This window comes from Arachis ipaensis, chromosome B1 (genome assembly GCF_059453495.1).
Source record: "Arachis ipaensis isolate K30076 ecotype BB chromosome B1, ASM5945349v1, whole genome shotgun sequence".
Classification (NCBI taxonomy): domain Eukaryota; kingdom Viridiplantae; phylum Streptophyta; class Magnoliopsida; order Fabales; family Fabaceae; genus Arachis; species Arachis ipaensis.
In genome coordinates, this window is record NC_142436.1 from 144,568,296 (window position 1) to 144,584,694 (window position 16,399).

A 16,399-nucleotide genomic window follows, 5' to 3' on the forward strand; every position below is an offset into this window, starting at 1 on the left:
TATGTATATTATCTACCAACACAACCACCAAATTCAAAAATGGTTTTTAGTCTCTCTAGGAATATGCAGACAAAACCACGCAGTTGTTTTTAAATTTTTTTTTCTGGTTTTGACTGTGATTGATGATTCCAGAATAATAAGATTTCATTTGTGCCAATCATTCACTCATCTTGGGAACATCTCAAAAAATGTTACTATATGTTAACATTGTTTTACCAAAGTTGTATACTCATTAATTATTAGGTCAAATACCTACTATTATTATCCCTAGCTAGAGCAAAAAATAAATGTATACATAAATTATAGATACCTCTCACTTATTCTCGTTTCTAATTGTTATTTTTCAGAATGAAAATCTTCTAACGTAAAAAAATTAATAAAATAAAAAATTATTTATTTTTAAATTAAGATAATAAAATATATATTTTATGCGAATTATAAATTTAATAATAATTATATTTTTATTTTATTAATTTTTTCACTTTAAAAACTTAGGTAAAGTTATCTTTATACGAAATTGATAGTTAAAAATCGTTAAATAATTTAATGAATTTGACTAAATTGTACTGAATTTTTATCTTTATATAAATATTAATATTTATTATTTGTTACATTAATTAAGATGAGCAATAAAAAATAAAAGAGTACTAAGAGAAATATCTATGCATAAATTAAAAATGATAGGGTTCATTTTTCTTTGTTGGTAACATAAGCATGTGTTGTTTTCTTAGTATTGGAAAGAGGAGGTCAATTCCAGGTAGTTAATTGATTAGCTTGGCCTTTACACGTGAACTGATTTGCATATAGATTTAACTTTAATTTGTCATTATCCCTATCAAATCCCAATAACCTTGCATGGCATGAGTCTGATGTAATAATTAGCTCACTAATTACACTAATGTATTTTAATTACATCTTATTATTATTAGCTTAATTTTAACCCACTAAACAAAATAAAACATTTTACATAATTATTTAATCATATCCGATTTAAATATAGACACTTATGCTATCAATGTTAAAAATAATTTTTTTTATTGATATAGCATTATGTACATAAAAAAAAAAAAACTATTTCATATTAAAAAAGTATCAAAATTTAATTCTATTATTATTATTATTTACAATTTTTGTGGTTATTAGTATTACTAAGTTGCATATAGAAGACATTTATTTTTGTGTATGTGTCATTGGAACTAGGGAGAAAGTGACTGTTGCAAAGAAATAAAAACTCAAAAGTGCAGTGTGTAGAGCACCATTTAGAGTACTTTGACAAGTGAAGGGGAATCTTTATTTTCACTGTTTGGTTCCAACTCTAAAAGTGAATTGGATGAAGAACTACCAAGATTTAATAGAAACAAGAAAAAGAAAGATTTTTTAAAAGTAGGTGAGGAAAAAGGGTAGAGATCAGATCAGAAAAAAGATGCATGATGGATAGTCATAGTCTTCCAAACATTGACATTGTTCAAACAAAAATTTCCCCTTTTTATTTTCCTTTAGTTAATATTGATGACTAATTATTAAAAAAAAAAAAAATCAGACAAAAGGGTTGTCCAAAAAAAGGTTTAAAAGAGTTATCTCCCACTCATAATCATAACAGTTTGTGTATTTCAATTCCCTTGAGTTTTGCACTATTTAACTTGACTTTGGTCCCTCACATTTTCTCATCACCTCATTCATTCAAAGTTGAAACTTAACCCCACATTTTGTGAAGCCATGTCAACCTCTAGAACCTCATCAGATACACTACACACCCCCTCCTTCATGAAGGGATATGAAGAACCAAACAACAACAATCAAAACCAGAACCAAATATGCTTGTCTACACTTCTCCAAAGAAACACATCAACATCATCATCATCATGTGGTGAAAAAAGAGGGAGAAGGAAACAAGCAGAGCCAGGTAGGTTTCTTGGTGTGAGAAGAAGACCTTGGGGAAGATATGCTGCTGAGATCAGAGACCCTACAACCAAAGAAAGACATTGGCTTGGTACCTTTGACACTGCTCAAGAAGCTGCTCTTGCTTATGACAGAGCTGCTTTGTCCATGAAAGGAAACCAAGCTAGAACTAACTTCATCTATTCTGATAACATCAACTTCCATGCTCTTCTCACACCTATGGATCTTCAAGCTCTCTTGCCACCACCACCTCCTCCTCCCCCACCATCTTCTCACACCAAACAACTTGCACCTTCCAATCAGAATAAGATTAAGAACAGTAATAGTAACAATAATAGTAATACTAATGTTGTTGCTGCTGCATATGGTTGTTCAGTTCAGGATGATGATAACTTGTTCTTTTCAACAACTGATCATCATAGTAATAACAACAACTCTGGATATCTTGAATGCATAGTTCCTGATAAATGTTTCAGGCCTACTGCTACTACTACTGCTGATTCAAGTTCCAACAGTAGTTGTTCAAATAACAACAACTACTCATCAAGAAAGAGCAATGTCAGTGAAAACTCATCATCATTCTCTTGTGATAATAACTTTCCATCAGACTACTTTTGTTATCCAACAAGTGAAGTAGTTAGTGAAGGGTTCTCATCATGGGATTGGAGCTGCAGTGAGCTTTCAGCTATATTTAACAATTCATCATCATCATCATCATCATCAAGAAGGGTATTAGAAGGAGGAGGATGCATGGATGCACTGTATCCCATCATAACTGATGAGAACAATAATAACAATACAAGCTTCTATGATGGGGTGATGATGAATAATCATCATAATCATAATAATGCTGCTTCATCTTCTTCAACAAACTGCTCAGTAGACATGGGATACCCACTCTTCTGATGATGAGGGTGCAATGTGAATGTATGTACTTGCATTGCATTGCATGTGTTTGTATGTTTCTTTTATCTCTTTTTGTTTCTTCTTATTATCTTCCTTGTAACTTGGGTCAAGCCAATTAACCAAGCCTTTGTTTTTAGTATTTTTCATTCTTGTTCTAATGCATGTAATTAATTACTACATTGCTAGAGAGTGATCTATGTTTTGGTTTTAAGGGTCCTCCATGAGCTTTCATGAGCTCTCACTTTCAAATCAAGATCAGAGGGAAAGTAGTAGTCATATTCCTGTATGTGTTATTTTTATATTATAATATTGATGGCATGATTTTATGCTTCTTTTGGGGGTAGCTGCCCAAACTTTAGGACACAATATAAAAGCAGAACCATACTATACAGATGTTGCAAGCCAATAATCCGCGATTCTAATATATTGCTTCCACTACATTCTCTTTTCTTTCACTGTTCAATACTATTTGATTGAAAGCAATATCATGTGATTCATAAATAATAATAATAATAATATATACAGAGAGGAACTTAGAAGCAGGGCATATGGAAAAACAATGTTCTCTTTTGTTAATAGAATCTATCTATGTCAATGTTTTTAATTAGAAAATTACTCACTCCTCCAATCTAGATATATATAAGTTAAAAATGTGAATGCATATGATTATTCCGCTGTTGAAAGAGCATTACATATTTACAATATACAAGCTGTATTTGGGATAGGAGTGTGGATGAGATTTTAAATTGTATTTTTATATAACCATGTCGGATGTACAATAAAATTAGTTATTAAAATTAGCTATTAGTATTAGAAGACATATTAAAATATAAAAAATATATATTAAAAATAAGTTAAATAATATATATATTTATATTTTATATACAAATACATAATTACTAATTTTGATGTATACATGATATTTTTTATTTTCACAAGTCAAATTCTAAAATTACAAATCACATATATGATTACTTGAGAATTTCAATTATTAATTTGTGTTAACAATTCATGTACATTATCTAGTATACTTCACTCAGAGTAATTATATTAAAATATTGTTTATCTTTTTTTTTTTTAAATTTTGTTCGTGTGTATATATATAAATATAAATTAAAAATAAATATATTATACTTCTTTCTTTTATATAACGTCACATCAATAAAAACAAATATTTTTTATATTGATCATATAAATAATCATCTATCCAAAATAATAAATATGATTAAACAACTGGATAAATCCTTAACGAATACAGTCATCTCCCAGTCGTATTAAACGTTCTTGGTATCTTACTAATATGATCTCACCTAACACAAATGTTGATATAATGGTAGAAACACATTATAATTATTAAAAAAATGAGATATTAGGTCATTATAAGGTATAAATATCATCATTATTATCTCCTAAGTACCGAAAATAAAAGTAGCTAGAATACTCAATTAGAGCAAATTTTAAGGTTAATCTCCACATTTGAAAAAAAAAAAGTTCAAATAAGTTGTTGGTAAGCAAGCAAGTGCAATGATTACTCCTTATCCTCCTATGAAGACAGGCACTTTAATGTTTCCAAATTCCACTTTGTGTTGTACCACTGTTTTTGCTGGAGTAAAGTGTACTCTATAATACAATCATCATTTTATAACAAAAAAAAAAATCTAAAAATATTTATGGAGAAAGGGAAGATATAAATGAACAGAAAAATCACCTTCACCACATGTGAGAGGAAGAGAGATTTAAAATGTGTTAACTTAAATGTGTTTCTTGATATATGTATTGTGTAATAAATTTAAGTAGCAAGCTTGTCACAACATTGAACAACATGACTGTGTATCTAAAAACATAAAAATAAGACAGCAATGCAAAGCCTCATTGTACTCTCCTGATTACTTCTCTTCACAGCAAACCTTACACAAGTAGGGAACAGTATCTACCATGACCTTCCCAGCTTCAAAAAAGGATTCGGGTGAAGAGACATAAACAACAACACATGGTCAATAGAACTTTTCTCGAATAAAAAAAGATCGAATCATAAATAAGCACAACAAACTCCAAAAAAAATTGGAGATCAGGAGGGAGGGACATGAAGAATGGACTTGCAGAATCTTTTGAGGTTATTCGGAAGGAAGCAAGATGGCTGGCTGTATGAGTTGCTAAAATTCTCGAGGTTGGCCATGGTTTTATTTGGGATAAAAGGGATGGCCACAAAAAGATTATATGAACACAATGATAATTGATTGGTGCAATGTGTACTAGACCTGAATGTGGAACTGGGATAAACTGAAAAATAAAACCTATTTGAGGACCTCTTTGAATAAATCATGATGTCCAGTTGAAAAATTGAGATTAAAAGGAGTAATAATGAGGAATGCATTCACATTGCTTAGCTTGAGGTGTGAGATGTGGCGCTGCTTGTTGCGGCGCTGCTGGCAGTTGCTGAAGAACTGGAACTCTGAGCAGAGGGTTGGGTGCCCGATTGAGAAATTGGTCCTGCAGTTGACAAGGTCAAGCCAACTGATCCACTTGAAGTGCTCATCGATGAAGACATTCTGGATGAAACAGACTCCTTGCTCAATCCTGAAGCAAGTTCAGGCCGCAACTCTGATGAAGATGATGATGGAGCAAGAGTGCCCATTGAGGAACCCACGGGATACGGTGCAACCGGCATATCAGCCAAGGAAGAAGCAGATGGGCTATAACTGAGAGAACCCATGGGATGATCAAATTTGCATGCAGGACCAAACTTACAGATTCCACGCTGCGTATAATGAGTGCAAGGTGGTGCCCCCTGATTATCAAACCCAAACATTGGATGATTGATAGTTAAGAACTAAAGAAGGTGAGTCGAACAGATTTTGAAAAACATGCCAACTTAGCAGACAAACTCATCATTGTAAAACAAAATTAATACAGGTGCTATTCTTGAACTCGAACCACAATCTGGAGACCAAGAGTATAACAATAGCAGCCAAAAGGATTATTAAAGTCTATTCCATAGTGAAAAACAACCATGAAGTGGCAAAGAAACATCTATATCTCTTTGTAGCATGAAACATTAGAAGCATCGCTAATCCCATATTGCAAAATTGGAAAACATAAAATGTTCTCCCGAAATAAGTTTGAACAACTCAAGCTATAGTATAGGAACGCAAGCAAATCCAACCAATAAAGGTGAAACAGACAACTTTGTACAAGTATACAACACCTGCACAATATCTCACTACTTCTTGGAAAGGCATTTCATTAGAAATAAATTTCAAGCACAAATAGAAGTTATTACATCTAAATCAATTACAGAAAACAGAGATGCAATAAAGATATACATGGTGAAATAAAACATGATGCAATAAATTACACAGAAAAAATAGGACCTGAAATCCTGAACAGCAATCAAAGATATATATTAGAAATGAAATGGAGTAAAATGATGTTCAGACAAAATGAAGCGTGGGAACAAGACTAAAGAAAAGAGGAGCTTACTTACAGAACCTTCCCTTAGGCAGAGTCAGAATGAGATACTAAATATTTAACAAACATATATCTCACTACTTACACCCCCAACATGAATGTAGCACAAAATGAAAATTCCATTATCATGAAACGTACAATTATACCCAAGGTGCCACCACTAAACCAACAGTTAAATCTACCTGCTTTCAAATTTTGCTAGAAGAACCTTCAATAATCTAGAGATTTGACACATTGACCCAGAAAACTTAGAGATAACTGAAGCACAGCATAACCCAACACGAATGGCAATCATATAAAACACATGCAGCAGAAGAAGAAGCCAATTATGTTATATCCCATTATTAGTTTTTCTTCTTTTGGACTACTCCCCTATCAGCTTCTTCTTCTTTTTTTTTTTTTTTTCAATTTTTGTATATCATTTTTATCACATATTGCCAAAATTTTCAGCAGAGAACATCATCCATAACCCAATATGAGGCAACAAAGAACAAAGGCGTTGAAATGTAATGCTTACCGGGCGCAAAGGAAGACCCACAGGACTAAGGGCCACATTCCCCTTCGGTGCATTAAGGTCTGATGGATGATGATATCTACATGATGGACCAAATTTACATTCCCCTGTTTTCATGTAATACTGACATTCTGGTTGATCAGGCCTTTCAGGATATGGGTTCTCCTTCTGAGTACTACTACCTGAAGGATCAACAGAGGGGCCAGAAGGTTGATAAGGTGCAGAATACCCAGTTGCCTGAGAAGGCAGCTGGGTTATCCTGTAAAGCTGTGTTGGACCAACATTAGATGGAGTACTAGAGGGAAGTAGGGGGCTTGTTGCTTGAGCCTGCACCAAGTGATTGACATCTTTAATGATTACACATATAATGCGAGTAAGCAATCAAAACAAGATGTCAGACCCACCTGATAAGGATTCCAGCCTGGAAAGGGGACCATGGCAGGGGACACTACCACAGGCCCATAAGGGCCCTGGACTAATGAGCCAGGCAGCAACGGAGGCCTTGCAACCAGTACACTATATTGCTGTTGCGAAGGACCAGATGGAGGCTGCACGGTTGGATATAATGGAGAAGGTACCTGTACAGGTAGAGGTGAAACCGGGGGAACTGGTGATGGTGCGGGAATTTGGACACCTGCAGGCTGTGGATGATGGAATTTACAAGTAGCACCAAACTTGCATTGCCCAGTTTTCACGTAATAGGAACACTCTTTCTCTCCCTGTTATTATTTATAAAATTCAAGTTGGAACCAAACCTTTTTCCATGATTAGAGAGGGTGAACCCCAACATTCATAGAGATATAATTTTGTGAAATAAAATATAAAGTAATACGCACCACTCGCAACGGATATCCATAATAATTTAGTGAGACAAGTGCAGGAGTTCCTGCTGCCTGCCTAGGATGGTTGTACTTGCAAGAAGAACCGAATTTGCATGATCCTGTCCTCATAAAATACTGCAGTTTAAGCATGGGCAGATAGAATCAGCACGAAAGGAACATCAACAACTTTGAAAACAACAATCAAAACAAAATAGAAGTCAACTACACTCTACGCCTAAACATAAAAAAAACTGTTGAGTGCATTAGTTTGTAACTTTGTATAGCTCAAGAGGAATTAAATTGCCAATTGCCAAATACAATCAAATGATGTAAATGCAGCATAGAATTCAGCAGAACCAAATTCAGCACCTGGCATAGAGGCTGGCCCGCACGCTCCGGATACTCCCCTCCACTCCTGGCAGCTCCAATAACCTAAACAGCACGAAGACATATCCCCAAAATTATGAAGCATTTAATCATAAGTGTCCAGCGCAGGCACCTCAATTTCCATAATAATCGATTAAAATTAACTGATAGCAAAAAGATAAATTCAAAGACTTTAAGACAACCCCACTAAGTGGGGGAAAAAATACAATTTCTCCAACTCAACGCAGCCAAGATCAAACGAAATCCAAAGCACACATACATATAGAAGCACAAGATCAAATCAAAGGACCAAAGCAAAAGAACCCTTGAAGAAAACCCAAAAGGGGTATGAAAAAACGAGAAATTTACCGCGCCACGGTCACGTGGGTGGTTGAACCGACAACGCGAACCATAGCCGCAAAAACCTGTCTTGAGATAATAGATACAATCAGCTTCATCAGGCCTCTGAGGGTACGATTCGGTGCCACCACCCAATCCAAGCTTCCACATAGACTCTGCATTTTGGAAAATAGAATAGAAAAAAGGATTGGAAACTATAACTCATTAGAAGCTCCACATTGCGCTACGAAACCGCGCGAATCAAAGAGAGGGGAAAATCGCGGAATTGAGAATGCAGTGGGGTAAAGGTCGAAATTTTACCTTCGAGCCCCGTGTCGCCGGCGCCGACGTTCCACTCCGGCGGCGGATCAGGCTGCGGCCCTTCGCCGGGACGGCCGTACCGTTCCATTGTACGGAGCCAAAAGAAGAGTGCAGATTGCTACACCCAGAATCCGAAGACCAGAATGAGAGGTTCCGATCAGAGGAGTGAGAAAGTAGAGAGAGAAAAAGAATGGGGTTGGGATTTTATGGGGTTTCTCTCTCCCCTCTCTCACACACACACTCACTCACAGAGAGACACAAGACAGAGAGAGAGAGAGAGAGAGAGAGAGAGAGAGAGAGAGAATACAGCTTCTGTGTTTCTTCTTCTTACTTTCAGTTTCAAAGCGTTTTTTTTATTTTAATTAATTAGTATTTTTTATTTTTTATGCTACTCTTTTTACTTTTTTTTTCCTTCTTTTTTTGTCTTAACTTTGAGAGAGATTTTATTTTATTTTATTTTATTTTATTTTATTTTATTCTTTCTTTTCTTTCTTTTTTTTCCTGTGGGGAGATTGTTGGTTATCTATGTACGCGCCAAATTTCTCAGAAAATTACTAAAAATAAACCCACCCTTTACCTCTATATTTAATTTCTTTGTAAGAATAATACTTTAATTTAATAAATATAATTTTAATACAATAATAATATAAAATATTTTATAATCATTTAATTATATCTATTTTTATGATGATTTATAATGTTAATATAAAAAATAATTATTTTTATTTATAAAACATTACGTAATTAAATTAGATGTACGTATAGAAGTATTTTATTTATGTATCAAAATTAAATTTTGGTTCAATTAGAAATCATTATTAAACTCAATCTTGTTTTCTTTGTTTGAGGGAATGATTTTTCAAGGTATTTTTAATATATGCACAGACAAATTGGAAAGTTTAGTGTTATAAGAAGCTTATTATTATTTGTAAGTAGTCGAAGATGATTTGGAAGTTTTGCCAACAAGTCTAGAAATGCCCTTGAAGTGAACCTTTTTGTGGTGTGTGCACAAGTGCTTGTGAGAGTCAAATGCAACAACGTTGGATATGACTGATTTGTCCTTTTGTATTAGAGTTTATACAAAAAAAACAATGAGGGGACATTGATTAATCTATTTTGTCAATTAGGGATTAATTAATTAGTTAATTAATTAATTAAATGATCTTTGGTCATGGGCAGTGACTGTGGTGGCCCTGGTGGCTGCTGCAGATGCAAAAAAGGTGCGTGAGATGGATTCTATTGGCTCCACGTGGCTCAAAAAGGAGGATCTTCGTTAAAAGTTGTAGAAAAGTTCACACCAAATTACTAATGTATATGTTGTTTTTTTTTATTATTATTTTTGGAAGACTCATTAGGACTTCTAATATTTTTTTTTATCAAAAATAGGAGATTCGAATCCACAATCTCTAAATGAATATGAGAAGATTATGTCATTTGAAATATAGTTCGTTGGCAGGGCTTTTAATATTTTAAGTTGATGTTTTAAATATTTTATTATTTTAACTATTTTTTTATTTTTATTTATAGAATATTAAAAATACTAAAAATAAAAATTGAAAATGAAAACACAATAATATGTTTACTTTTTTTTTTAGGTTTTTTGATTTTATAATTTTATGAAAAAAAAGGATAAAAAGTAAAAAAATAAAAATTTATTATTTTTACTCTTTTTTTTTATAAAATTCTGAAAGAAAAGGACCAAAAAAAAAAATCAAAACGCAAACTGCACGTACTTAATATTTTTAGTTGCTGTTTTGAATGCTTTTAGAATAAAAATAAATAACAAACAGAAGAATTAAAAAAAAAGTATTTCCCATGTTTTAAATATTGATGCTCCAACTTCAATGGTTTCAATATAGAAAATATTTAATCTTACAAGTACAATAATGAAAAGCATCCAATTACTTAAATGCCAAAGAAAGAGAAAAATTAATAAAAGAAGAGATGAGCATTCATCATGGGCTGTTTTCAACTAAACCAAACCTAATCAAGGAAGATAATCTCCTTCCCATTCTTTGGTTTGGATTTGTTTGTTATTAGTTGTGCAAAGAAAAGTCACTTTCTGCCCTTAATGATGATTAGTTACTACTTACTACCTACTACTTAGCATAAAATAACTATGCAACTTTGGCAAACTTCTTTTTTTTTTTTTTTAAATTACTTTTGAGTTTTGACCTTAAACTTAGCAAACCTTTGTACTACACAAATTACATTTTCTTTTTTCTTGACTTCCTGAAACATGTAGCATAATTGAAATGTTGGGACCATGCATATATGAAATGTAACATCTTTTATCTCACTACTCACCGACACAAAAAGATATATATATATATATATATATATATATGCTGTTAGGGAAACATGGATATTATAGGCTAATTTTTTTTAGATATTACAGAAGATAGTGTGTAATTTATAGTAATGGTTAATTAGTGTATTTTTTATATAAATTTTAATTTTAAATCACAAATTAAATTCTCAAATTTAAAAAATAAGCGAAATTTGAGGTTATATTTTTTAAGTTAACAAATCGAATGATCTAATTTATATTGAAATAATATTTTTTTATCATATAACAAATCGAATTCTTTGATTTGTATATTTAAAAATTTTTTAAATACCAAAATATAAATATGAGAGTCAAATCTGTATGTTTAAAAAAATTAAAATAAAAAAACAAATCTGACTCTTAAATTTACATATAAAAAAAATCGTAAATTTAACTTTTAAATTTGTATTCTCCACATAAAAAATACACATCAAATCTCTATAATATTTAAAAATTAAATACCATTGAAATCCCAACACTCAGTGGTGGAGCTTAGTTCAGACAAGGGGGGGCCATGGCTCCCCCAAACTTTTTATAAAAAGTTTAGTAGTACTTTTTCAAAAGATAAAAAATAGTTCAATTGACTTAAATACTTTACTATGACTTAAAGTATCTAATAAGTTCAATAAACAACACTCTCTCTATCTTTAAGTTCAAATATAAAAAATTAGATATTTTTTATATATTTAATTTAATATTTTATATTTTACTATTTATTTAATTTAATTTTTTATATGATTAAAAATAATAGAATATTCAATAAGTATTAATATTATTGTATTTGTATAAATTGACAAAAAAAATTCAATAAATATTATAAATTTTAATATTTGTCCTTCTAACTTCTTCTTTACATATTTTACAAAATATATATTCAAATTTTTATATAAAATAATAATAAAAAAAAGAATTGATATATTTTTTAAGAGGAAGACTAATATTTAAGAAGTAGAAAATATAACTTTTATAATATTAACACCTGTAGATAGTTCTTCTACTTTAATGAATCACGAAGAAAGTGAGATATAACCTTCAAAAGTTCAAAAAATTACATCTGATGACTTTAACCTTAACTTTTTGGAACGAGATCTTGAAAAACTGTTTTAAATTTGGCAATATCACCCAAACCAGAGAGATGAGATTAGACGAGCTTATCTTAAATAGGGTTCATATCAAAAATATTTTTACAATTATTTTCTATCTGGCCCCTCCAAAATTTTATTTCAAGTTCCGCCACAGCCAACACTAATATAAAATTATAAAACGTTTATTGTATGATCATATCCTTTTCGTTTATTTTACCTTTGGGTTTTACAAATTATATATATAACAATACTTCTTTGATTTCTTCATAAATAATTTAGACCAAATGATATTAAGTATGAATCTATTGTCCCTGTATGTTCTCATAAAAGGGAAAAACGGTTTTCCGAACTATTATTGTCTAATCTTATTAGCCTTTTCTACTTTTTTGGTGTAATAATACAACCCAATTTGGAAAATTTTTATTTTATTAAATAAGGTTAAAAAGTAAACAACTGTGTATTCATTAGAATAAAAAATAAATTATTGATTATATATCTCTTGGCGCATTTAATAATTATATGTATTTACAATGTTTTAAAATGTCTGCTATTTCATAATTTTTAATAATATAGCAACATTTTTAAATGACAACTATATCTTAGAATTAATGTAGTATTATATTTTTATATCATTTTATATTATATAAATACAAAAAATCAGTCATCTATGAAAAAAATTATTAGGAATGCATACAAAATATAATAAAAATTTATAATAATATAATTAAACTTGATTCACATTTCTATAGTCAAATTGTATAAATAATTAATCAAATATTCATAACAAAAATACAAATAAAAATATAAAAAATATATTAGTTGCTAATTTTTTGCATTCGCTAAAATTTTATTATTATTCTACTGAAAAATTTAATAATTTTAGTAGTTGATAATTTTATTAAAAATGGTAAAACAATAAAAATATATTATCACTAATTATAAGTGTGTATGTGTTTATTCTTTTTTCATTTAACTTAGCTTCTTCGCCTATATAACACGTACATCATGCATATTTTCGACCAGCCTATAATGTATTATATACCATCCTAGCAGCTACAATAATAATGTTGTTCAGCAACTTTCTATTATGTTTTTGTAGTTATAATGTTGGTATCATAATGGCAATGGAGTTAACAATGTATTAGTGAGACATACATAACTGTTCAATGCATTCTTTGTCTAATAGGAGCCACATAACGTAATTATCATAACTCTAATTAGTACAAAAAGCTAATATAATCTCAAAGTTTTTGTATCCAATAACTCTTTGTCCAACGATTTTTAAATAGAGTTTAAATATGTGACGAATTAGTATTAATCTGTTAGATGAAAAGATATTGTAAAAAAAAAAAAAAAATTTTAAAGTAAATATTAAGATTATTAATTAAAAATTCAAAGAATCAAATTTTAAATCGATCACAGGAAGAGAATTAGATTGAGTCACTGTTTATCCAAAAAAACAATATTTTGAGTCTTGAGATTTTTTAAATTTAACCCGCTTCTTTTTTTAGGCCTAATTATCTTATTTCAATTAATCCACATCATTCGTCTTTTTAAAATCTTGCTACTCCCACTAAAATTAGGTTAGAATACTATAAATTTCATTTAGCAAGCTGTTCAAAAGTTTAAAACATGACAAGGTGTAGATTGGTATGACTTTACTAACTGCTTGGAATAATATCTGTCTTCCTCCATTAGATAACAAGCACTTTGTACATTCTTGTGTCCTTTAGAAAACCTTATCTTTGATTGAGTTGAAAGTGACTTTCTTAAAGCGGTTGATAAAAGAAGGTAGACCCAAATATTTTATCCTGTGCAACTATGTGAGAAATATTCAACTAGGCTGCTAGAGAGGTTCTAATCAGCATTGGAGTGTTATTATTGAAAAACAGGGCCAATTTATTAAGATTAACTCTTTGCTCACTGAAGCTCTCATAAGATTCCAATAATTTTAGAATAGAGACACAACTATTTTCCAAGACTTTGTCGAATAGAATAGAATCATCAGCGAATAGAAAGTGATTTATAGTTGGACATCTTCTGTTTATCTGAATTTTTCGAATGAGACTGTTTTGCTCTACTTTGTGTAGCAAGAAGGAAAGTCCTTCTGTACATAATAAAAAAAAGGGGATAGAGGATCACCTTGACGGATACCTCTATTTGGTTTAAAAAAACCATAAATTTGACCTTCCACAACAATAGAGCAAGAAACGGTTTTTAGCAATTCACGAATCAAGTCAATGAATCTCGATTCAAAATCCAACTTCTCCATAATAAACCATAGAAAATACCACTCCACCCTTTCGTAGGCTTTACTCATATTAAGCTTGAGTGCCATTTCGTATTCCAAGTTTCGCTTTTTTGTTTAAGGTAGTGCATACATTCGTGTGCTATAAGAATGTTATCAGAAATAAGTCTACCTTTTAAAAATGCACTTTGAGTATGACTAATTACCTTGTTCATACACTCTTGGAGTCTGTAGACCAGCATCTTCAAAATGATTTTGTAGATAACAGAAGACAAACTGATGGACCTTATCTAAGTCATATCGCTCGCATTTGGGACATTTGGCACTAGACAGATATTGGTGTGGTTAAAATTTTTCAAAATTCTACCTCCAACAAAAAAATTTCTCACAACCGGAACATGTCTTCTCCCACTACATTTTAATAGAATTGGAAGAATTTAGCCTTCATACCATCCTCTGTTGGTGCACTCTGAGGATGGATACTAAAAGTAGCTCTTTTTATCTCCTCTTTTGATTTTCGGCTAGCCCAGCACTAACTCGTCGATATATTTCTTGTTGGAAGTATCCCTGATCCCATTGATAACGAGCGGGGCCAAATAATTCAATCGGAGTTCTTGCTGAACCATACCACATAGTTCCAGCAACAACAAAAGCTGAAAAAAATACAGCAGCGATACTACTGGAAAGGACGGTTTCAATATTTCCCATACGCAATCCTTTGTATAGACGTTGGGGTGGACGTACACTAAGATGGAAAAGGCCCGCCAATATGCCCAATGTCCCTGCTGCAATATGATGAGAGGCTATTCCCCCTGGAACAAAAGGATCAAAACCTTCTACACCCCATGCGGGATTTACGGAGGCATTTACTTATTACAGAGATGGTGCGATTTGATTATTTTTTTTTACCGATTTCAGTCTTATGAGAAAGACACATTATTTTATTCATAAAAAATGGAAAAAACCGACGCTTGTTGAAGGTGAAGTTTACAAATAAAAAAGAAATTTCTTCTGTCGTGTATCCCCGACTAATGCAGCCTCATATGCTTCAAAACCGAAAAAAATAGAAAGATAAGGGGAAAGCTATAATTGTAAATCAGGATGAAATCTATGGAAGCATTGGTTTATACATTCCTCTTAGTCTCGACTTTAGGAATAATTTTTTTTGCTATCTTTTTTAGAGAACCCCCTAAAGTTCTAACTAAAAAGACGAAATGATTTTTTATTATCTCGATTGAAGTAATGAGCCCCAATATTGGTATATTGGGAGCTCATTACTTCAACTAGTCTCCGTGTTCTTCGAACGGATCTCTTAGAAATAAAAGTTGATAATTCTAAATCCAATTTTGTTTCAATTAATATATTACCGAAAAATTGAGGTAATACAAATAAAACAAGGATTTCAAACAATTTTTCGAATCGCAGTACAGTATTTTGGTTTCCATTTAAGTATCTTAAATGATATTGTTGCCCCCAACCTAACTATTCTATTTCCATTTCCGGTCTTACTCTCTTAATATTAAGAATGGAATTGAATTATTCATTCAATTCCATTGAAGCCTGTACCATATTTCGAGTTTCGCAAAGGACAAATCCACATTTTCTTGTATCCAGACAAATTCAATCCATTTTATGAAAAAAATGTGACCAATTAACCAACCTCCAAAACCACTTGTTAAAAACAGGAATATTCACCTGTTGTCCATCGACTACGTCTTTCGGCCTGATCTTAGGCCCTGACTCACTCTCCGTGGACGAACCTTGCGGAGGAACCCTTAGATTTTTGAGGCATTGGATTCTCACCAACGTTTGCGTTACTCAAGCCGACATAAATAATATCTTTCTATTTTGAGCGCAGATTTTTCGGTTTTGAACCCTTCATAGAAATATCTTTCTATTTTGAGCGCAGATTTTTGCCAGTAAAAAACGTATTCTCGTGGTGTTTGTTTTTTGAAAAAAGAAAGGGGCGATCTCAATAAGCTAGACCCATGCTTCGAGTTGTTTCATGCCACAAATAAACTCGAACACTTAAGAAATCTGTAGGACAGGCGGATTCACACCTCTTACAACCAACACAGTTTCTGCTGCGGTTTGGACGGCAAA

General features: G+C 31.7%; 2 protein-coding genes across 2 annotated transcripts; one reads left to right on the forward strand and one right to left on the reverse strand.

Moving 5' to 3' along the window:
• Positions 1–1,643: 1,643 nt before the first annotated feature.
• On the forward strand, positions 1,644–3,060 carry LOC110263494 (uncharacterized). The gene has a single exon (XM_021104832.2). It carries the CDS (start codon positions 1,717–1,719, stop codon positions 2,803–2,805), a length of 1,089 nt encoding a protein of 362 aa, XP_020960491.1. The 5' UTR covers positions 1,644–1,716; the 3' UTR covers positions 2,806–3,060.
• Positions 3,061–4,547: 1,487 nt separating this feature from the next.
• Positions 4,548–9,005, reverse strand: LOC107638395 (zinc finger CCCH domain-containing protein 34). Its single transcript, XM_088502056.1, has 7 exons — positions 8,635–9,005; positions 8,344–8,489; positions 7,978–8,040; positions 7,624–7,743; positions 7,192–7,506; positions 6,791–7,114; positions 4,548–5,593 (listed from the first exon to the last, which is right to left on the reverse strand). Exons 1-7 carry the CDS (start codon positions 8,720–8,722, stop codon positions 5,189–5,191), a joined length of 1,461 nt encoding a protein of 486 aa, XP_088358182.1. The 5' UTR covers positions 8,723–9,005; the 3' UTR covers positions 4,548–5,188.
• Between the last annotated feature and the right edge of the window lie 7,394 nt (positions 9,006–16,399).